The sequence below is a fragment of the Pecten maximus genome, chromosome 6, assembly GCF_902652985.1.
Source record: "Pecten maximus chromosome 6, xPecMax1.1, whole genome shotgun sequence".
Taxonomy (NCBI): domain Eukaryota; kingdom Metazoa; phylum Mollusca; class Bivalvia; order Pectinida; family Pectinidae; genus Pecten; species Pecten maximus.
The window spans coordinates 31,868,446-31,893,613 of NC_047020.1; the positions used below are offsets into that span (position 1 = coordinate 31,868,446).

Consider the following 25,168-nt stretch of genomic DNA (forward strand, 5'->3'; position numbering starts at 1 on the left):
ACTACCGACATCTACACGTCACACAACACTACCGACATCTACACGTCATACAACACTACCGACATCTACACGTCACACAACAATAGACATCTACACGTCACACAACACTACCGACATATACACGTCACACAACACTACCGACATCTACACGTCATACAACACTACCGACATCTACACGTCACACAACACTACCGACATCTACACGTCACACAACACTACCGACATCTACACGTCACACAACACTACCGACATCTACACGTCACACAAACACTACCCAACATCTACACGTCACACAACACTACCCACATCTACACGTCACACAACACTACCCACATCTACACGTCACACAACACTACAGACATCGACACGTCACACAACACTACCCACATCTACACGTCACACAACACTACCCACATCTACACGTCACACAACACTACCCACATCCACACGTCACACAACACTACCGACATCTACACGTCACCCAACACTATCAACATCTACACGTCACACGACACTACCGACATCTACACCTCACACAACACTACCCACATCTACACGTCACACAACACTACCCACATCTACACGTCACACAACACTACCGACATCTACACGTCACACAACACTACCGACATATACACGTCACACAACACTACCGACATCTACACGTCACACAACACTACCGACATCTACACGTCACACAACACTACCGACATCTACAAGTCACACAACAATTCCCACATCTACAAGTACATGTATTTCTTCTGACAAGGCCATACAAGTTGTTATAAGACGTATCATGTTCCAGACTGATGTTGTCACTGTTACATCTCAATATCCGTCAACGGAGAATAAAAAAGCTGTGTGATACCGGGTAGATATATCTCAAAATGAAACCGGCAGTTGAGAGAGGTCATCACTAATTTACATACCATATTTATATTCATAAGTACTGGCATTAAAACGCATGCTTAAGAATATTTGCATTGTTAATGTTGCTCCCACAATACCGGATTGTTAACAGAGCAGACGTTCGATAGTAGAGATACCGCTAAGATCGCATTTTGATAAATTTGTATATGTATAAAATGCTGTACATAATCGCGCTCTCCACATGTGACAATCGACATCCGGTCATACACGAGATACAGGTTTCGCCTTCTGGATTAAGAATTAGAATTAACCAGACGCTCATTGATAGCATTTTTCGTGAAATAAAATCTTGATGATGTAGAAATCAATTGCCTAGTTTACTTTTAATGATATAAAGCTAGTGTACTCTGGCCTATTAGTATAGGCCCTAATACCGGTTTATGCAGGTGGTCGTACTGTAGAGGTTAAACTGTAACTATCTGACTATGCCTAGGAAACCATGGTTGCTATGTGTTTGCCACCTTTCAGATTTTTTTGTTAGTTGTTTAGCAATGTACTCGCTATGCCGGACCTGGCTCAAGCAAATCACTTACTGTAAAGAAAACAACACAGGGAAACGCAATTAGTGTAATATCGCAACTTGTGCTAATCGCAACTTGTGCTAAAATAAGATTACCACTAAAATATGAACGTTTACGGTATGTTAGCCTTCGTCAAGTCTAACTTAAAGATAGATGATGCCAGAAACATGAAAATAAAAATGAGCGATATATGCCCCCTCGCCAGAAATACCTATCCTACGGCTACGGTATCAAGATACATGTATTTATAATACAATAAAGGACCACGTGGTTGGGGATTTATGTAACCTCTGTTACAACAAGCCCCTGTGTTAGCAGCTGGGGGTCTTCTCAAAAGTGCTTACCGGTTTTATAACAAAACTTTAAATGGTTCTAACTGCTATTCCATTAAAAGGTATTGAAGATACACGATCTATACATGATGTTTCATGAATTTTATCATCACTATGATCGAGGTATCTATGCAAAAATCGTAATCTTTAAAAAGGGAGAAGATCACTAAAAAAATTGACACTTTAATAGAAACTCCAACTCACATAAAAAAAAACACATTTAGAAATTCAGATGTCCGTTCTATAGAGGTTCTGATGTGACAGGTACGGATCTACGTATAGCACCTCGGGATAAGTATCTTTATCGGACAGGATGTATCATCCCGACGATTTCCGGTGTGGAGAAAAGCCGAGAGCGATATTTTATAGTGAACATTAGCCTTATGTGCAGGTACACAACGGTACTAGTGGGGCACTGTCGATGTAGATAAACGGGGAGTATGAGGATGCTTTCAGTCATAATGGCCGATTTTATCAAAGAGAGGTATCGTTGAAAAGACGACACTGCAATATAGTTCATTCTCAAATTAACTAGGTTGTATATTCTAACGGGTTTCCCCCGAAAACTTTTTCCGCGCACACATATATCATAAAGTTTCGTTGTTTTTCCAATGCTTGTCTTGAGTAACATAAGTTTTGTTTGGATTACATTAACATGAAAGGCTCGTCTTTATGACGTCAACGACTGAAGCATTAGGTGCACTCGGCATAAATATTTACGATCCGGCGTCTCGAATGAATTACAATTGAAATCAGTTTTACTTTTCGCCAGCGTTTACAGTGTACCTGGTTTTTAGGTATACAATTAATTATTCATTCACTTTTTAAAATCTAAAAGATAAAATAAGAATCTCAAACTTTTGTAACTTTTGGAGGGTGGTAATAGTGTAAAGTATGTAACTTTTGGAGGGTAGTAATAGTGTAAAGTATGTAATTTTGGAGGGTGGCAATAGTATAAAGTATGTAACTTTTGGAGGGTGGTAAAAGTGTAAAGTATGTAATTTTGGAGGGTGGTAATAGTGTCAAGTATGTAACTTTTGGAGGGTGGTAAAAGTGTAAAGTATGTAATTTTGGAGGGTGGCAATAGTATAAAGTATGTAACTTTTGGAGGGTGGTAAAAGTGTAAAGTATGTAACTTTTGGAGGGTGGTAGTTGTGTAACGTACGTAACTATTGGAGGGTGGTAATAGCATAAAGTATGTAACTTTTGGAGGGTAGTAATAGTGTTAAGTATGTAACTTTGAAGAATGGTAATAATGTAAAAGATGTAATTTTGAAGGGTGGTAATAGTGTAAAGTATGTATATTTATTTTGGAGGGTGGTAAAAGTGTAAAGTATGTAATTTTGGAGGGTGGTAATAGTGTAAAGTATGTAGTTTTATAGGGTGGTAATAGTTAAAAAATATGTAATGTTTGAAGGGTTCAAATAGTGTAAAGTATGTAACTTTTGGAGGGTGGTAAAAGTGTAAAGTATGTAACTTTTGGAGGGTGGTAGTTGTGTAACGTACGTAACTATTGGAGGGTGGCAAAAGTGTAAAGTATGTAACTTTTGGAGGGTGGTAGTTGTGTAACGTACGTAACTATTGGAGGGTGGTAATAACGTGAAGTATGTAACTATTGGAGGGTGGTAGTTGTGTAACGTACGTAACTATTGGAGGGTGGTAATAACGTGAAGTATGTAGCTTTTAGGAATGTCCTGAGGAATGCAAACTGATGGTCTTTCTTGTAGATCCTCGCCTAAACCAACTCCTGGGGGTCAATGTTTACCATAAACAGCATTTTCTACCATGGCCGTTATACAACTTTCCAACCCCGGGGTCCGTAGATGCATATTTAAGTATTACGAGGTGAGGATTTCTGATCTGTTACCTTACCAGCACAGTGTCACGAATCATGAAACGGTCGCGTCAATCTTGACGACAAATAAGAGTTTTTGACTTCAGTGGAACCCAGAATCTGTTTTCTTACTGGGAGTATCGAAAACGTAAAATACACGAGACAGCAGGATCAGAGTCCATGGCTAAATGTGAATGACATTTGTAAAAACACGAATATTATACCATTTACTTCCAAATAAATTGACATTTTTGTTATAATTACTAAACAAAACCTAGTGTTCCTGGCGATCTTTTTTTCTTTTTGTTTGGGATGACGGTCAGCTTGTGTCGTGGGTTGGTATTCCGTCTATCTTGTGTTGTGGTTTAGTGTTCCGGCTATCGTGTGTTGTGGTTTGGTGTACCGGCCATGTTGTGTTGTGGTTTTGTGTTCCGGCTATGTTGTGTTGTGGTTTTGTGTTCCGGCTATGTTGTGTTGTGGCTTGGTGTACTGGCCAAATGGTGTTGTGGTTTTGTGTTCCGGCTATCTTGTGTTGTGGTTTAGTGATCCGGCTATCGTGTGTTGTGGTTTTGTGTTCCGGCCATGTTGTGTTGTGGTTTTGAGTTCCGGCCATGTTGTGTTGTGGTTTTGTGTTCCGGCTATCGCGTGTTGTGGTTTTGTGTTCCGGCTATCGTGTGTTGTGGTTTTGTGTTCCGGCTATCGTGTGTTGTGGTTTTGTGTTCCGGCTATGTTGTGTTGTGGCTTGGTGTACTGGCCATATGGTGTTGTGGTTTTGTGTTCCGGCTATCTTGTGTTGTGGTTTAGTGATCCGGCTATCGTGTGTTGTGGTTTTGTGTTCCGGCCATGTTGTGTTGTGGTTTTGTGTTCCGGCCATGTTGTGTTGTGGTTTTGTGTTCCGGCTATCGCGTGTTGTGGTTTTGTGTTCCGGCCATGTTGTGTTGTGGTTTATTGTCCCGGCTATCGTGTGTTGTGGTTTAGTGTTCCGGCCATGTGGTGTTGTGGTTCTGTGTTCCGGCTATCGAGTGTTGTGGTTTTGTGTTCCGGCCATGTTGTGTTGTGGTTTAGTGTTCCGGCTATCGTGTGTTGTGGTTTTGTGTTCCGGCCATGTTGTGTTGTGGTTTTGTGTTCCGACCATGTTGTGTTGTGTTTTATTGTTCCGGCTATCGTGTGTTGTGGTTTAGTGTTCCGGCTATCGTGTGTTGTGATTTTGTGTTCCGGCTATGTTGTGTTGTGGTTTTGTGTTCCGGCTATGTTGTGTTGTGGTTTGTGTTCCGACCATGTTGTGTTGTGGTTTTGTGTTCCGACCATGTTGTGTTGTGTTTTATTGTTCCGGCTATCGTGTGTTGTGGTTTAGTGTTCCGGCTATCGTGTGTTGTGATTTTGTGTTCCGGCTATGTTGTGTTGTGGTTTTGTGTTCCGGCTATCGTGTGTTATGGTTTGTGTTCCGGCTATGTTGTGTTGTGGTTTATTGATCCGGCTATCGTGCGTTGTGGTTTTGTGTTCCGGCCATGTTATATTGTGGTTTTGTGTTCCGGCTATGTTGTGTTGTGGTTTTGTGTTCCGGTAATGTTGTGTTGTGGCTTTGTGTTCGGGCAATGTTGTGTTGTGGCTTGGTGTTCCGGCCATGTTGTGTTGTGGTTTAGTGTTCCGGCCATGTTGTGCTGTGGTTTATTGTCCCGGCTATCGTGTGTTGTGGTTTAGTGTTCCGGCTATCGTGTGTTGTGGTTTTGTGTCCCGGCCATGTTGTGTTGTGGTTTTGTGTTCCGGCTGTGTTGTGGCTTGGTGTACTGGCCATATGGTGTTGTGGTTTTGTGTTCCGGCTATCTTGTGTTGTGGTTTAGTGAGCCGGCTATCGTGTGTTGTGGTTTTGTGTTCCGGCCATGTTGTGTTGTGGTTTGTGTTCCGGCCATGTGGTGTTGTGGTTTTGTGTTCCGGCCATGTTGTGTTGTGGTTTATTGTTCCGGCTATCGTGTGTTGTGGTTTAGTGTTCCGGCTATCGTGTGTTGTGGTTTAGTGTTCCGGCTATCGTGTGTTGTGGTTTTATGTTCCGGCCATGTTGTGTTGTGGTTTTGTGTTCCGGCTATTTTGTGTTGTGGTTTTGTGTTCCGGCCATGTTGTGTTGTGGTTTTGTGTTCCGGCTATGTTGTGTTGTGGTTTGTGTTCCGGCTATGTTGTGTTGTGGTTTTGTGTTCCGGCTATGTTGTGTTGTGGCTTTGTGTTCGGGCAATGTTGTGTTGTGGCTTGGTGTTCCGGCCATGTTGTGTCGTGGTTTAGTGTTCCGGCCATGTTGTGTTGTGGTTTATTGTCCCGGCTATCGTGTGATGTGGTTTAGTGTTCCCGCTATCGTGTGTTGTGGTTTTGTGTTCCGGCCATGTTGTGTTGTGGTTTTGTGTTCCGGCTATGTTGTGTTGTGGCTTGGTGTACTGGCCATATGGTGTTGTGGTTTGGTGTACCGACAATCTCTTGTTGTGATTTGGTTTTCCGGCCATCTTGTGTTGTGGTTAAGTATAATGACGATCTTTTGTTGTGTTTTGATACTCCAACCACCACCATATTCCATATATATCACTTGTGTTTCGGCGATCTAAAGTTGTAGTTAAGCATATCAGTGATAATGTGTTGTGGTTTGGTATGACGGAGATCATTTGTTGTGGTTTGTTAATGATGTTTTGTTGTGGTTTGGTATGTCGAGAAGTTCAGTAGACGCTGTTGCTATTTGCGTGATAGAGGTACGTAATTATCCGGTGACGGCCTACATCACGGCTGCACCCCAATATCGACACACGTCTTATTGGGAGACTGTCGGCCTGTAGGGTTGAGTCACCTCAATCAATTCTCCGCCCCCGACCGATCTAACAGTATTACACGATCGATCCTAACCACAGCCTGGAATATGATGTGTCAAAAAACATCATAAGAGCAACACTGTACACCAGGTGTCAATCGATACAATCCACTACATGGGGCGTCGTATGTATTCCAACCGGAAACATCCCTCCAGTAGCAGACAGTTTACATTGTCAATGTCAACCAGTTCAATTCACACCCTGGAACCCAATACTTGATGAATCAAATTTGGTCAACAATTTAACTAAAATTAAACACTGTATACCTTTGGCTGCCCCTGAATTACTGCAGTTCACACTTTCAAACGTCATACTTTATCATGCCAATAAAGCATTGGTTCCACTGTCACCACACTGATTCTCATGGCGGGGACGTGGCATGCCCTGGATTTGACCTTTTGTATGGCGGGTGTCGTCGATGAAGCAAAAGACGCAAATCATTCCGGACCCCTTGGTCAGATTCTCCTTTTTCAGGCTTTTCACATGTCTCTGTTGTTTTCCTTTATATAATTGTTTTCGTTTGCATGTCGGTATTCCTTTTTTTTTTACCTTTCATGTCAGTTTGAATGTTTGCTACCTTTGGGTTGTACAAATATTATCTTATACTTGATGTCAATAAATCATCTGATAAATGTTTCAACAGAGGCAGATAATTGAATAACAATCTATATGTAAAGGTCTCTGGTCTTATGACTTTCATTTCATACTTAAGGTATTACCGAGGATCTTCAAATGTGATGGATCCTGTATGAAGGTCACCGATCTGCGATCTCTTCACCAGTTATTGTCAGGTCTTTTCATTGTCGTTTTTTTTCTTTTCTTTTTTTTAGAGGTAAGAATAAAATCTGCAAAAAAATAATATGCACTGTAGCAAGAAAAAACTTATCATAGTTTATGAGAAAACTACATGTACATACATCTCCTCAACACTTTAGGTAAATCCGTGAACCACCAACAAACTGGAGTGGTGACACTTCAGAAAGGGCCCACAATGTGTCTCTTAACATGACCTTAACCGGAGTGCTACATTGTGATGGGCACTACAAAATGAACTCAAAATATTGTGCATAATATGGTTTTCTATATTTAGTAAGTGACCTTTACCTTTGATCTCCTAGTCTGAAAAGTTGTTCCTAGCATCTTCTATCTATTAGGAAACACTGGATTAAGTCGGATTGCAATTGGCCCAAGCAAACTTGAAATATTATTGTACATAGCCTCTTATAGGATGTGACCTTGACCTTTGACCTACATGTACGGCCCAGAAAAGCTATTCCAGTCTGGGACGAGCAGTTTTCATGTTACCCTGAATTTCAACACAGAAGGCATTGTGGAGGCAGATATATGTCCATTAATGTATGTCAAACTGTCGATCATCTTGTCAAAATGTCTCAAGTCTGGTGTTGGGATAAGAGGAAACACCGGATTATCATAGTATAGTAAAGATTTAACTTGATATTAATTAAAACACAACAAGAAAACAGTTTTGAAGATTCCCATTGAAGGAGTTTAAATGTTTTTTATCCTCAGTTTTACAGAGTATGTACAGCATCACATTTTGTTTACAGCACTGTCAGATCATGTACATCGACTGTTCAACAAGCATATGTATATATACATATATATATATATACTTTAACATAAGTCGGTACACTCTACATAACACACGTTACATTTGATCTAGGTCTAACAAGTAATAACAGCCTACAACACGCATATCCTCAACAATGTCAAAAACAAGGACAGTTCTTAGAAAAATTCACTGAATTCACAGTAACAGGATATAATCTATCAATTCATTGGTTTAATTCACCTCTTTCAACTCTCAGACAAATTCACAGAATTTATACTAAAAGGACAAACAAATCTTTCGAAATATTTGATAATTCAGTTAACAAACAAAATTCTCAGATTTTCATCCAAACAGGATAAAAAAATTTCAATATATCTCAAACAGCATTCACCCCTCAAACAAATTGACAGACTTTATCCTGAGGAAATATTAACAGTAGAAGTATAGGGTTCAAAGGGATTATCCCAACAAGGGATTATCCCAATATTTGAAAATGCTGTATATTTTCATTTCTTTTGTTAAATGAAAGCATATATTTTATGATTTTTTTAAGTCGGCCTTACGGAGTAAGAAGAACTGTGGAATTAGTTTCAAACTGATAGACATCCATTAATACACAACAATGCCTAATTTAGTCTAAAATTTACGAAAATGAATGGAATCTAACATGTTCAGTGAGTTAGTAATTGAAAAGCAAATATGATCTTTCAATTCTATGAATCGTGATTAATTATTTATCTGAAAATCTGAGAATAAATTCCAACCTGACATGATTAAGTTTCTAAAAAAAAACTTAGCAACAAGACAAGTAGTAAAAACTGGCTCTAACTGAACAATTTATGGTTAAAAATATGTTAACAACCTTCAATGTAACAATACATTACAAAACGGACACTGACGAATATGAACTGTACCTTTGTAGACCAAGATTATATTTGTTATATAAATTAGCAACATTATCATAAAATTGCGGACTCAATCATTTAATATTTTAACTAGAAAGTTTGTACTGACCATTTCATACAATATTAAGTATTTAATATACGGGTTTGGTAAATAGACACTACTAAACTCATACTGGTTAAAAAATGATCAAAAGTGAACCGATCGCCACGCACACTGGGGAGAATGAGCCAAACATTTAAATGTAAAATGAAAACACATGTGAATTGTATGTGTACACAATTTTAATGTGAATCACACATGTACACTATTCTAAGTGTGAATCGCATGTGTACGAAGTTTAAAGTGTGAAGCACACTGTCACATGTACACTATTCTCAAGTTAAATCGCATGTGTACACGATTTGCATGTACACTATTCTCAATTTAAATCGAATGTGTACACGATTTCAAGTGAGAAGCGCATGTAAAACACACACCTATATATGTGTGTGTGTGTGATAATGTGCAGCACACAGCAATACAACGAACTGTTTACAAATTACACCCACTTGTAGCTGGATCACCTACATTCCCCTTCAACAGTGAACCTAGCTACAGACAACTATGTAGTGACATGTTGTTCTCATTAGTCTCCCTGTAATATGCCACAAAGAAATGTAATTCTAGTTCACCGACTCCTACAGGTAGATGCCAAATTTCCCTCCATTATCAAGACTGTAACTGGTCTACATCTTTAGTTAATGACAAGAAGTCAATTCACAGTTTGTGGTGTATACATTTATAATAAGCCATCACACATATCTTGTTTTACATATGCAGTGAACAGACAGCTGTAGAAATATCTAGATGTCATCAAACTGAGACGGGAAAGACTGGCATCATTGATGATATTCCATGTTAAACGAAACCAACTAGGGGTTTCCCCTCAGAAATTCCAGTAAAGTTCATAGCCAGTATCGTTCATATCCTGTTACAATTAAGACATACATATTCAAGCTGAATTTGAAACTGGGTATATATACTGGTATGATGTTTTTTTTGTGTATATATACATATTTCCGAGATTTCGTTCAGAAGAGAATTTCCAAGAATGTTGAAGAAATGAACACAAACTTTAGCGAAAAGTGAAAAAATAGTAAAGTAATGCAGGTTCCTTCAACAAAGTTAAAAAAACAAAAAAAACAAGCAAAGTTTGATCATACCAGAAAAAAAAAGTTACTTAATCACCTCAATGGTGTACATTGACTGACTAGATACAGCTACTGGAAATTAACTGAATTGGTGGCAAGTCTCCCTATTGGAGCATCAAGCATACATATTTCAGTTATTTTCCTCTGATTCCTAGCCTATCACCTCTCTTCCTATACCACATGTATGGGAATAAGAAGGCTGGGATCTGGCTCCATCTAATTGTAACCAGAATAGGGCCGAGCAGGCTGATTAGAGGCCCTTTGTTTCCCTAGCTCTCCATTCTTCCTCCACACAACAGGATGTGACTGATCCGGCCATTATGGGATGTAGAACAAGTCTAGTTCATGGGAACCTGGTCTACATTCTCCTAACATACTTCATACAGGAATTCTGCTCACTGCAAAATGTAACTGACAATGGGGTTCTCCACAGGGGTTTCAATTAGGTTGTTTTACTCGTACAGTCAATTAAATTTATCAGTTTAGCACACACTCACCCCCTTTTTCCATTTTTTTTTTCTTTTCACTGTTTTACTTATTTCTTCCTTATTATTATTTACTTTTTGCGGTTATTCTTTTTTTCAATTAATCAAATCACCATGACTTAGAAAAAGTATTGTGAATGCTTCATTAATCATGTGTACACACAAAATGATGACAAGTTGATACCCATGCACACAATCATGAGGTGCTACACTGCTACAGCCATGAGAAGTCACCTTATTCCTTCATCATTCCTTTGACAAGTCTCATCTTGGTAAAGTCCAACTACGAATATTTGTTTACAACCACTTTGCCTGAATGAAGACTCATAAATGGTCAGTTAGTAGCCATAAATGATCAAAGGACTTTGACCATATGCAGTGCAAAAATCAGATATTGGTTCAGTAGTGTCTATTCCAACCGTGGCATTTTTCTACTACAGAAATCAAAATCTTAAATTTCTATGCAAATATATAAGGATTATTCAAAAGATTTTTTTAATGATTTTTTTTATTAATCCATTTCACAAAAAAAAATGTTGATGAATACACACGATAGTGTATAGCTTAAAATATACAATACTCGAACTGTCAGGATTAAAATTTGTGTACAGAATTGTAAAGCTAACAGCAAACTGATCCATTTACATAATTAGCCAATATACACAAATTCATATATCTATATATAGTTGACTTGTTCTTTATATACATAAAATGACTGTACACTTTGTTTAAATGACAATTATATACATACAATTTAATAATCACATGTTTTCCAAGGGTTGTAGTACAATGACATTTAAGTCGCATAACTAAATCCTCACTTTCTGGAATCTATACAATTCAAATAACAACTTTTTAACATAATCGTACATAATCCATACTAATATCTGTAAACTAACAGCATACAACAAACAACTGAACAGGCTCTGTTCAGATTCATGAGAAAGAAAAACATCAAATACGAATGTATACCAAATGAAAATGCTTAAAACATGAGAACAATCTTGAATTCTGCAGTCACCCTTACCAAAAGGGTATTTCACGTGCTATATATAAAAGTTTATTAGAATAAAAAAAATGTATGTACTTCTTACTGCAATTTCATTTCATAACCATCTACACATTTCCCTCATTAAATATGATATAGAGCACAAACATTTTGCTGTGGTTTCAGTTTTGAACATGCAAATTCTTATAGTACATGACTATTGAAAGTAACACCAACATTTAAACCCATAACATCAATAATACACTGGAAATGTTTCCTTACAAAATTTCAGTGCTAGATATTGTATAGTTATCAAATGTTCAAAAATCTTAAACATTAAAACAATTTTTTCCTGTTGCAGCCGAAATGTTTCCACATTTTTTTTTTTTTTTTTAGGAAAACACTAAAATATATGTTAAAACTTGTAGCATAAATGGGTAAAAAATCATTAATTCCTTCAAAGTCTTAACAGAGATTTAGAGATGATTTGTGGGTATCTGATGTAATCATGAAATGGTCTTTATAACATACAAATGTGTTGAACTCTACATGTACAAACTGTACATAAAAATGGTAATTTTAATAGCTTTTTCTATTGCACTGAAATTGTTAATAATGTCTATCATATAGATGTAAACATATACTGTACCTTAACAATGATTACTTATGGGGCCAGATGAATGTTTGAAAATGGAAAACTGCAATTTCAAAAGACTAATTTTGGAACAAAATCATGAGTTTCAAAATCATTATCTTTGGTAACGAACCTGAAAGTGAATGCTTATTGTTAATGTTCCAAGTCTTTCTTGCAGGAGACAATTTTCAATTTTCAAAAGGCAAGTTCATGAATGATGCACGTATATTTATTATATGAAATCTGGGAAAGAATGGTTAGATGTGAAATCGAGCTTAAAGCAAACCTGAAAACCAATTAAATAAAAAATGCTAACTTCTAAAAAGTGAAGTTGAGGTTTTTTTGTCAGTATATGCCACAACAGTATGCCTGCTTTATAGAAATGGAACCTCCCCAAGTTTACCCCCTTCCTCTAACCAGCCCTAGTACATGTATCCCCCATATTACCACATCTGGAGTTCCTTACACTGTGTAGTCAAACAGAGTAGATTCTGGTAAATCTCATGGCTTGCATACATGCTTCAGACCGTTTTAAAATATTGTAGCTGTATGTTTCCAAATTCATTGTTAGGCTATCGCTAATAAATGAAAACTTTGTTGTTTTTTTTTTCAATTTGAAGTGATATAGTTTGAAGTAATTTCAAAAATCTCAGATGTCTTCTCTTTTGCCTAAAACAGTATGCACCAGTATTATGTAATTTATTATCCTAGAGATAAACACCAGATTCCTTTTTAGATTGCACATCTAGTTTTCACATCTAGCATGCTGAAACATCAGTGTACTGTACAGGAAGAAACACTGAAAATTTGCAAATCCCACTTTTGTTCAATTAATTATATTTATTCCAGATCCATGCAAACTAATTTCATTTTGCTCCAATTTTTTTTTCATGGGTTTGGGATGATTATGAAAGAAATAATTTTGGCCTATGGTGTACATGTATGAAAGCAGATAGATCTCCATATAGCTTGTGGCCTAATGATCAACTCAGATAAATATTGTGGATCCCCCAAAAACTGTTTATTTGATTGGTCCAAAACTCCTAGGGTTTCACCTAAGACTGTTGTTGCATGGATACATACATTTAATTTGCATGTATTTCATACAGTTTAAGGTATTCCACTTGGAATAAATCCAAGAAAATTGTAGAATTGTGTTCAAATCTAGTGTGGTAATTTTCTTTAAGAGGTAGTTACATTAATGCAATCCATGAATCCAAAAGTGCTAAATCTCACATTCATAATGAAAAAATATTATAATCAACTTGGGCGCAACTCCGTTTCCACAAACTGATAGGAAGAAGTCATTTCTTTGTTCTTCTTTCAACAGATGAAATTATCATAATCCAAATTTCAAATTTTAGCAAATGAAATGCACTAAAAGATCCACAGAGGAATCAGGGTGAAAGCACTGTTTTTATCCTCAAAATATCCATGAGTATAATTAACCACTTGGAACACGTAGCAACATTTGTGCTGGTAGCCTGGTATGTTCACTGTACGACAGAAACTTTACAGAGAAATACAAAATATCTGGAGAAGCAAAACAAAAAATAATTTTTCAATTGGCACAGAATACAGTATAGAATGGTATGAAGTTTATCCAATATAACATTTTGAAAAAAAAAAAAAACTTAAAAAAAACTGGTCAAAACAATTATTATATATTTGTCTTAATCCAATGGGTACAAGACTTTAACAGACAATTAACGATATTACACAATCATTTAAACCACTGGCACAGTCAAATCTGGGACTCGTCATGTACATTGTACCTAGTATGTGTCTGTACACACTATATATCACACATATGTCGAGAAAAAACAATCACAAATGCCAACGGTCCTCACGAACTACCGGTACTCGAATCGGACTCAATCAGTAAGCGTCTGGACTGTGACTGTGAGCTCTGTTCGTTACTGTGCTTGGTGGCCTTGGACGAACATTGACAGCCCTTTTTGCGACATTTGTTGTAACATACAGTACAGGCCTTGAGCACACCCTTGGCTGGCCAATAGAGACACAGACAGGGCAGACACAGTGACATCATTGCCATACATGTCCATCGTTTACAACAGTGCGGCTTACTACACGACGCACAGGGGTCCGTGTCACACACATAGTCGGCGTCTTGCTCGTCTTTTCCGCAGTGATAGAATATGCCTTTGACACAACAGAAACATGTGCACGTTTCCACCACCGCATTCGCGCTAATCTCACATTCATCTCCACAGAGCCACCTCGACGGCAGCTCCCGTGGCCCTGTGCATGCACCACATTTGCATTTTCCACACTTTCGACAAGTAATCGAACCATCGTCCTCCTCAATCAAAGGGTCCTTTTTAAGTGGAGGGGATATAGACACGGGTGGCTGGGTGGAAATGACAGTGCTAAGCGACCTCACACTTCGCCCAGGTAACAAAACCCTTGAGTGTGGACTCTCCCTTGTTCCACCTCCGATGATCACAGTGCCCTGGGAGGCAGGTGCCTTGAGGCTCCCCAGGGGTTGCCCCCGGGGTGAGTCTACGTACTCATTCTGCTTTCTAGGGTGCGGCCGCACCTGTTCAAGCGTGATGACGACACCACTGCCCTGATCCGGCGGTGGCAGAGTCGCTCTAGTTGTTGGTCTCAGCGCTGATCTCATATAGATGTTATAAAATCAAAATCACTACATGCTGCAGTTACCATCTGAATGTGGCCCACAGTGTTCTCAACAAGCTTGTCCAGTATTTTCACATCTACAACAAAAAGAACAGATACAAAATTATGAAAACATTATTAGATTCCAATTTAAGCATTCAAATGCAACTAAATGCATCAGTTTAGGTGAAGTGTATTATCATTTTAAACCTTACTAACTTCTGCTTTTCAAAACTGTATTCCCGATAAAACATTAAATTTGTCTACCTCTTTTAACCAACACTTACAAGCATAAAATGATGATTCAACTTCTTTCAAAGAGAGACAATGTTACATGATTTCATTTAAATATGATATAGAAGTATTCCACTCTCCTTAACTAGATCTTAATGTTTCCTTCACAAAATTGCAATGATATTTATAACACATTGTGAACAGAATATGGGTTTTAGAAACAATCAGACTTCTTATTTTAAGACACAGAAGAATGATTACTGCTACCATATTGATCACATAATAAAGTATATATATATATATATATATACTTAGTGAAGAACTTGATGAATCTTCTGCATTAAGTGTCTCCATTATGGATGCCATGACAACAGGCTCTGTGTGGCACAATCTGCTATTTCAGACATCTTATCTTATTCTAATGCATCATGATTTGACATCCCATTGGGATTTTTTAGATTGGGTACAAATGTTTCTGCTAGAAATCATTATCGGTTTGGTGTAAAATAAAACAAATTGTTACACCATATATAATTGTTAACTACAATCAATTAATTAGAAGGAAAAGGCTTAATGAACCTTCCATCAATCACTTATGTTAGACAACTTTAAATGCCCTCCTAATTATTCTGAGAAACAGTGCTGATTGATCACTCTCCCCTTGAGCAGTTCACACAAGTTTAGAATACTTGGTATAATTCACATAATTATATCAGTGAATATTTTTGCTGATCTCGATAGATACAGCACACAAGATAGCAGGGTGAGCCAGTCTAGCCCTGAACATACACCCCCTGTTGACCACTTTAATTTGCACCCATCTTTTATACAGCTACAGTGGAAGAGTTATAATTATAAGCCTGTGAGCTCTTTATTCTAATTATAATCACATCCATATTGTATACATTTCATGTACTGGTAATGGAGTGGATTCAACATACATATAGTATACAAATAGTATACAAAAGGTTGCAAGTCTTTTTACAATTACTAATAGTTACAGCAATCTGCTCTTTAAAATCACTCCTATCTTGTATACAGTACCATGGAGTGGTTACACAGATCACTCCTATTTTGTATACAGTACTGTGGAGTAGGCCCAAGTCTCCCACTTTTATTTCGTATACAGTACCATGGAGTGGTTGTAAGCTAGTGTACCAACATCTACACCACAGTACAAGTCCAATGGAGTGACTGTGAGCTGGTGAGCCTTGCACTATGTGGTTATAATGTTTTTCTGACCCAGATATAAACTAAGACCCAGAATCTACCACTGTCGGAACACATACATAAAGACTACAACTTATCTCACACACTCCGGCTTGTCTAATGGATGTGAAGGCTTATTATATTCAATATAAATATTTTCTCAACAAATTTATTGTACCTGGACTTTACAATCAAATCAAGATCACCAGGGTGTATAATTTTAACGTGAATTTATGACTGATCATTTTTGTTAAAAGGAAGTTAGAGCCGACAAAGTAAAAATCTATCCATATATATTGCATGATTTGTAGGAAAATAATTAAAGAAACGAAAGGAGGGGAGGGGGGATAGCCTATAAATGGGTAACATTTCAAGAATAATGAATATTTTAATGTCATAAAGCTGTGAAGTCCTGAGTCAGTTACCACGCATGTCATCATTGTGATAATTATAAAGATAGTGTTGATGTTTGCATTCTAGAAAAATGTTTTTCTTTCTTAAACAGGATTTGTTTTCATTATACATATACAATGTATAACATATTCATGTATGTTATACACTAAATTGGGAAAATATAAAAAAAAGTCTTAAATTAATAACGAATAGGGCTGAAATTATACCAACAGGAAAAACCTTGCATAATAATGAACATTAATTACCATAAATTACATTTCTCTTGAATATTTAACATATAACACACACACAATTGATATTTAAAGTAAGTATGAACCTGCTGCCATGAGATCAACCCTTGAATGTCTTGGCAATGCCACTTTTTCATATTTGTCATACAGTACATGTCGGAGATAATTTATTGTATCACAAAATCTTTCATAACACTTAAGTGTGATACCTTTTTATATCATTAAGTTATGAAGAATTCACATCAAGATGTTTATAAAAGTTGATACTTTCAAAACCTGACCAATTGAAAATCCATTAGTCGGACAACTTGGAGGGGATCATGAGGTTGGTTTATGTTGTTTAACGTCCTGTTAACAGCCAGGGTCATTTAAGGACGTGTCTGGTTTTGGAGGTGGAGGAAAGCCGGAGTACCCGGAGAAAAACCACCGGCCTACGGTCAGTACCAAACGTCTGCCCCACGTGGGTTTCGAACTCAGAACCCAGAGGTGGAGGGCTAGTGATGAAGTATCAGGACACCTTATATTTATCCACTCGGCCACCATGGCCCCCTCATGAGGTTGGGCTAGTGTTACACCAGTAATACTCCATTCAAAACCAAATCAAAGTTTTACCCAAGATTTATAAGTCTTTTCAGTTTCTCTTGCAATCTACCCAAAGTTAAAACCTTTCCACTGTCCAGTTATAAATTACCTATTCTATTGAATTAATTTCAATTGGAAATTATTTCTTGTGAATCACTGTCTCAATTTATCATAAGATGTACTCAGGTGAATTCTTTAAAAGTATAGTCTCAGTGGCCGCCATACATGTATATAGATGTAGCACGGATAATTTTCACTTATTAATGAATTTCAAGGTTTCGGAGAAAGTGGATAGAATTTGCTTAAAAGTTATCTGTAACAAAGCATAACCGTGAGAATTTTAATGCGATTTGCAGGGAAAACATTCATAAAATCTGTAAATCTTGCCCCAGGGCGATCCCTGCTGTGTAGCCAGTCTCAGTGGACTGTTGTTTGGTAATATTGGAGTTGCCAGCCAAATCACCTCACCTGTGTGGGAGCACCTGTTAATTAGACTAGCCACTCATGATCAACACATGAAGGATTGGCCAGCTATCTAACTCGCACAGTCTCATAGACATAACTGCAAATACAGTCCATGTAGTCAGACTCCATCTATACTATTAAATAGATATGGCTAGCTGACAAAAACCTTAATTCACTACTACATGCTCCCTTTACAGATATATACTGTACCTAAAAAAATTAACTTTTGTTCCCAAATACCTGTAAATGGCAGAACTCGAATATCAAGTTATAAATTTCCAATTCCATAATTTTTTTATCTAGTCTAGTTGGTGATATCTGCATGTCCTGTTTACAGAAGTCGGGATAGCAAGTCGGCAGGCATTGTTGATCAGTTGTAACGATGCAAGTAGTGCAGCGAGTCCAAGTATCCCTGATGTCAATGTATAATTATCAATTATTCTAATATAACCTAATTGCCTATCTATGATAAGACTATTTTATCTTAATCAAGTCATTCAAGGTAAAATGCGGGTCAAATTCGTCTTATCCCAGACTCTATATATAAACTATTCATTATTGTTATCGAAACTAAACTCGCACTCCACGTGGGACTTTTTTTTCTGTCTTTATAGGTATACACTGTATATATATATATGCAGTGTGTCACTTGTATGTGACAGCAGTTCAGTATCATTGAAAATTATGTACAACCTAAGAAAGGTAGAGATACTGGTAAAATTGATAAAATTTCTCTTAATACACCCGTATGACTTAAGTACAGAGTGGAGTTTTCAACCACAAATTATTCTGAGGAGACCTCACGTTTATATTGTAAATAAACCAAGATTTAATCATAAAAGACTAAGACTATGTGGGAACATGCCTGAGATACAGCTATATAGCCGATCCTGGTCCACTCCTTCAAGTTAGAATGTTAACAGACACATGCTACCTGGCAGACAGTATAGAGGCCCGACTTCCTGTATTAATATAGGCTCTATTATAAATGCAAATAAATCTTGCAGTGCAGTAGACAGGGACCTCGCTAAACTTACAATTCTGTAACATCTAACAAACAATAACATAGACGAAATTATCATCTAGATCCCTAGATACTCACGCAAATTTCTTAACTTGAAATTTTCCACAGGAAAAACATCACAAAATTTAAGGAAATTTCCCTACTTTTAGCATTTTCCCCTTGAATCAATAATACTTTCCTATAAAAAATCTAAGCTATAAGTAACATTGATGATTTGGTTATATTTTAAAGTTTAGCATTGATGAAACAGAGGCCTGGTCATGATCACATACAGTACCATTGTAACCCTGGTGAATATAGCCGCAATATACTGCTCGGCTATAGCTAGAGAGCTAGATCTTCTCGATCAGTTGAGTGTAAGACTAGTAAGCCAGAGGTCCTGGGTTTGATCCCTAGCGGAGGCAGTGATTTAAATTTAATTAATCATGCGCTCTGCTTTACCATATTGGACTCTTAGAGCAGGTAAATGAGTGCAGGGTACTTCATTTAGAATACTTTTGACCTTCTTCCCCCTGAGACAAAGTATATTTCTGTCTTCTATACATCAGGGAGGGCTGGCAATGGCCCTATTCACGATTGGAATTCCATATTGAAGCCAAATTCATGATTTAGTTTTAGTTTACTCCTGAAAATGTCCTTTGCACCAATTTTGAAAAGAAAACCAAACTAACGAAAAAATATATATAACGCAACATTATCATCTCAACGATGACATTTCACTGTGTTAGACTATGCATATGAAACCATCAGGCTGATAATTATAACATGTATTATGCCACTTTGGTTTTGAAGTATTGCAATTTATCCATTTTACAGAATGAATATTACTTTGTTTGCTGTTATCGTATTTTTTGTAAAGTAACTTGCATCTTGATAAAGGGACACATTGCCTCGAAAAATTGACAATTTAAATTGTTTTGCCTGTACTGTCAATATTACTTCATTGATCATACTTTACAGTCAAAATACATACATATGAATAATATTCAAGGTCTCAAGGGTAATTGTGCTTTCATTATATAAAATAAAGCATAGTAGTATTTTTTGGCATGATTTTTCAGTTAAGATCACAACATGGCTACACTATTTGAAAATTTTGCCGAGATCCAACATTGCAATACTAACAGATATACCGTATATAGTAACTTGGTACTTGACACTTGACCAAGTCCCACAGGAGAAGCATGAGGCCAGAACTCAAATACATGTATCCAAGTTCCTTAATAAGTCACAGTAGTGTTAACATATATGCTTCATATCCATTAAACATGTAGAGGTAAGCAAGTTCTCATTCACATGAATATTCCTAATAATTTTTTTTTATCTATGAGCTGGGCTAGCTAGCCCACTACTTGACACAGAAGTTGTGTACACAGCTTCAGCTACAAAACATTGTATCTTAGTAACATCTACCACCAGCTATAGCTAGGCTATAAAGTGATCACACAAAAATCTACTAGCTGGGCCAACGCTAGTACAAGTACAATAGAGGCATATTTCCTAGATAAGTAGTGTATTGTACTAAATCAGGTTTTGATAAGCTACTTTTGTGCAAAATGGTGGAAATAATATGCATCAAATACAGGTATTAGGGAATGGGGCACGTCCCATAATCCATGGGTCGATTCATATGCCCAACCCATTGCATCTAGCTGTCGAAACTAAACAAGCAACTGATGAACTCATTATTCTTGTTTAGTCTTCGTAAAACATTAAAGGGATATTCTGAACAAGTCTGGATTTCATAACAATAAAGATATACCTTTTTTTAAAAGTGAAAACAGCACAAAATCATCTGCTTAAATGTACATGTTCTTATTGAATTTGTACACCTCAATTATCATATAAACAACCCTACATTCTTTGGCTACAATATTAAATTGATTTTAAATTCATAGATCTAGTCAGAATGATTTGCAAATGAACAGGTTTAACATTTATAGCTGAAGGACATGAAATACAGGTGAACATTTCCAAATTGACAAGAAATAAGCCTAACGAAGAAATGAAATTGTGTTTCCCGTTGAAGTAATAAGTGAACAGTTTACGTACAGTGTATTTACCCAATTATGCAACACTTTGGGTTTGCATAAAATCTATGATCCTGAGAATCATCAGTTTTGGATTCTCCGACGCGCTATATTTAGGCGGTCTAATTTTATATTGGCCAGTGTATTCCAATCAACTTGACCTGTTTAAACTGACCCCAAGAAATTTATATTTTGATGCTGACAATAGTTTTAAAAGTCATCAAAACTATTGACAATTTCATTAGTTCAATGCAAACTGACCACAGGAAAGATTTTGATAGTCATTCGTTTTTAATCATCCATATCTTGAAGTATATTTTTAATGCAATATTCTTCTAGAAAGTTTAAATCCACTGGCTATGAATGACCAATATCTATCAATACATAACTTTAAAATTATTCATTCTACTGCTGAAGGTTTATAATAAGTTGAAATTGTCATTCAGATATCAGGAATAAGTAGTTTTTTTCAATTGGGGGGACAACTTACTGTCATTAATTTGATTGGAACTGTAATATTAAATTGTTAACAGGACAGCCTATCGATACCTCATGTTTTTCTATCTCAATCACAAGCTTGCTGACCATTAGACTCGCAGTATAGTGAAGCATTATGTTCTCCTCATTTGCAGAAAAAAAAATCTCAAAAAGAAGCATGTTCATACAGTTTATTTTTGCATTTAGTTTGTCTCTTGGCTTACCCAGTAGATATTAATATAGCAAATATTTTTGTTCAAAAGTTGTGATATTAACCTAATCGAACTGTTTTCAAATGTCACACCTGATGGCCAGCCCAACACTGTCTGGCCCTAATTGGCCATAACTAGGCCTAGTTGTCAACGGGCCATTAAACAAATCAATGTATCATTGCTGGAGACAAACTTTTTATAATCATATATAAATGGGTCATGATAGAGTAAATTAATTACGTGCTGCAGCTAGTCGATGCCCAGACTGTGAGGTGAAAGTTATTGCAACAGGGCACAGGAAAGTTTGAGAAAATCTGAGATCAATTGTCAATCCTCAGCAGAAGTAAAATAACCTTTGGCCACTGATTTATAATATAACCAGTCCAACGTATTGGGCAAGTACACAAAAAATATAAATAATGCAAGATTCAAACATAGCCGACACTTAAGTATATACATAAATGCATGCACATCAGTCATATGAAATATATACACATTTAAGTAGTACATGTGCATAAATGCATATAAATATACACTATTTGGAGATATATGTGACTGATACGATAAGATAACTTCATGTGTGAATGGAAATAAATTTCACATTTTCTGAAGAAACCTTTTCAATTTTCCTTAGTTGTCCTTATTATGAAGTGTACACTGTATAATAACCTTAAGCTTTCATCCAAACACCAACATGTCCACTAAATTATTATACATATACTGGGTCGACCTCATAACCTCGTGATGGCAAATATTGCATACTGGTAATATATTATGCATTCCACCTTACCTTTAAACTTTTCTTTTTTAAATCATAATTCTATGTCTCATTCAATTCATTAATTAACAACAGGCAATAATGCATATGCATTCAAATCAATTAATAAAACAATAATTAATTTGTTCATGATCACTTTACAAAACAGTTAACTGACATTTTGTTCACACTGTCAGTCAAATCATAGTTCATAGATATCAAAACATAATTACAACAACTAGATCACCTAAAATCACTAGTTCTTGACAAATGACATGAACTGTTCTCTCTGATAACAATACTTGGTTCAGAACAGAATTTGGGTCATTATGCTGGTGTAATTTTTTGGGATGAGATTTTCAGATTTTAGCAACATTAGTGCTGGAAATGTTATTGAAATGTTTGGAATTCTTAACTACTTAATTCCAAACTCTGAAATCCACCCTCTCAAATTCATGGCCCAGAATTATCCCTAAGCAGGTATAAAGCACAATTCAGATTGTGTTAAATCCTGTCAATGGTCGCATCTATTTCAGCCTGTCACGTGTCAACATTGAAGATTGATGGTCTACTCAAAAAAGGCAACAATCAACATCATTTAGATCGAGTAAGACAAAATAACATTGAAAAAAAACAACAAAAAGATCTTATCATTCAAGACATGTTCCTCTTCATATCGACCTACCGTTTCTCTTGTGCAATAAAGAGCTAAGATCCCGATCGAATTATGAAAGTAATATTTCCAAATGTGTCCTCTTTATACATATAAATCCTTCATTTCTAGTAATCCAGTCTGAAGCGAAAAACAACGTTGTGTTCTCATCTGCCACATGACATTAAATAAACCGGGAGAATTTTGTCAACACTCAACTTCCTGGATTAATAAACTGTGACTTAATTAAAATATAGAATCGCTCATGTATAGAGTATTTTATCTCAAGGAAAGACTTGCAATGAATACATAAATCCGGTGTTTTGACACTGTACTATGAACATACACACCAACATCACAGCAAGCGAACCCAGGAAGTCGGCTGAGAAACGTGATGTGCCCCGCGCTCCCGACGGGGAAAAAAAGCAAAAAATCGATGGTCGGGATCGTCTGTCTTAGCAAGCCACAAACACCACATTGCACAATGCCGGTTGAAAATGATTTTCTAAATCCATGGAAATGTGTAAATTCTTTGCATAATCCACGGTCAGATTAGATATTCCAGCAGTGTATATTCCGCAGTAGAATGTCAGATGGCAGATCCCGATTCCCACATTTGCCGACTAACGAATGCAGCACTAGGCCGAACTGATAATTATGAATGGAAGAAAGCGCTTCATCATTCGTCCATATCGCCCGGTTTAACACACTAATACATCGCTAACTCCAAAAAATACAACACAGTGCACTTAAGTAAGTTGTAAAATCGTTGATAAGATATAAATTTATCATCAAAACCTTACCTTTACTGCTAAAATCCCTATAAGGTCTTCGTATATTGAAATTCGACACTACATTTGACCTCTTCTGGTTCGTACGACTTCCGCTGGGCTAATCCATTTGGATGTGGGGGTGGGATGGATTAAGTCACGTGGTATGTTTTCATTCATGTGGCTGAACTATCCAGCTATGTTGGCCTATAACACACATTTATTACACATACGTGGAACGACAAAAGGGTAAGAAACAATCAGCATTATCAGAAATACAACTATAGATCCATATATGGAAAAATAGGGATGATCACATGATAAATAATGAAAACTGACAAAAAGAATTCAGTGAACTTGACGAACCGAACTGTAATCAGAATATGTAAATAAAGGCACGGCGTGTAGCTTCAGAAAGGCTAAAATATTGTACGTCTAATGGATAATAGGCCTATGTCGTAAATCAATAAGCAGGAGAGACTCTGATAAGATGCTTGTCTCTTTAGGTGGGAGAAATATTATTTATTTGGAAATAATAATTATTTGGACGGGTCTCTCAGATCCGTGTTGGAGTCTTGTAATAATTTTCAAAATCATCTCCGAACTCAATAAATAATACAATATAGAACTAGATATGTAGATGAGCTCGATGTTATCTTATCCTTTTAAATTTTTTTTTTTTAACAAAATCAAAACGACTTTAATTGATCCTCCTCCTCCTCCTCCTCCTCCTACTATCGTCGATCATCATCGATAAAATAAAATAAGATAAGATGATAAGATAAATTTTATTACCAGTGCAGGACCTTTTGATTCTCTATACCGGACTCCAAAATATGATTATTATAATAGATAAAATCAATAAATTGTGACAACAACACCATCATCATCATTGCCGTCATCGTCAGATTCCGTTATCAGTTCATTATGAGGTTTTCAGTGTCGTCATTGTCTATTGCGGAGGAGTGACACTACGATATCAGCGCCACTCAATTTCCACTCGAGAGTGTAAGTGTCTGGCTTCGTGAGAACCTACAAAACGTCACCGCTATATAACCTAATAACCCCTTTAGTGCATATATTTACTCGTGAATATTATTCGTAACTTACATCAAGTCTTTAAACCTGGATATCGCGTCACGGGATTGGTTTCTAGTTTTTCATCGACTTGTGCATACTGACGGAATGACCCGAAGATGTCCGATAGCAGAGACAAATTAAAAATCCAACTTG

The 25,168-nt window shown here is 36.7% G+C and overlaps 1 protein-coding gene across 3 annotated transcripts; it reads right to left on the reverse strand.

Moving 5' to 3' along the window:
* Positions 1-7,944: 7,944 nt before the first annotated feature.
* On the reverse strand, positions 7,945-24,825 carry LOC117329536 (protein sprouty homolog 2-like). Of its 3 annotated transcripts, XM_033887521.1 has the most exons (3): positions 24,731-24,825; positions 23,969-24,142; positions 7,945-14,977 (listed from the first exon to the last, which is right to left on the reverse strand). In XM_033887521.1, the coding sequence occupies exon 3, from the start codon at positions 14,881-14,883 to the stop codon at positions 14,086-14,088; it is 798 nt and encodes a 265-aa protein (XP_033743412.1). In that variant the 5' UTR covers positions 14,884-14,977; positions 23,969-24,142; positions 24,731-24,825; the 3' UTR covers positions 7,945-14,085. The 3 variants fall into 3 exon arrangements, with proteins under 3 accessions (XP_033743412.1, XP_033743414.1, XP_033743413.1); XM_033887523.1 differs by lacking the exons at positions 23,969-24,142; positions 24,731-24,825 and adding an exon at positions 23,516-23,958; XM_033887522.1 differs by lacking the exons at positions 23,969-24,142; positions 24,731-24,825 and adding an exon at positions 23,199-23,492.
* Positions 24,826-25,168: the final 343 nt, after the last annotated feature.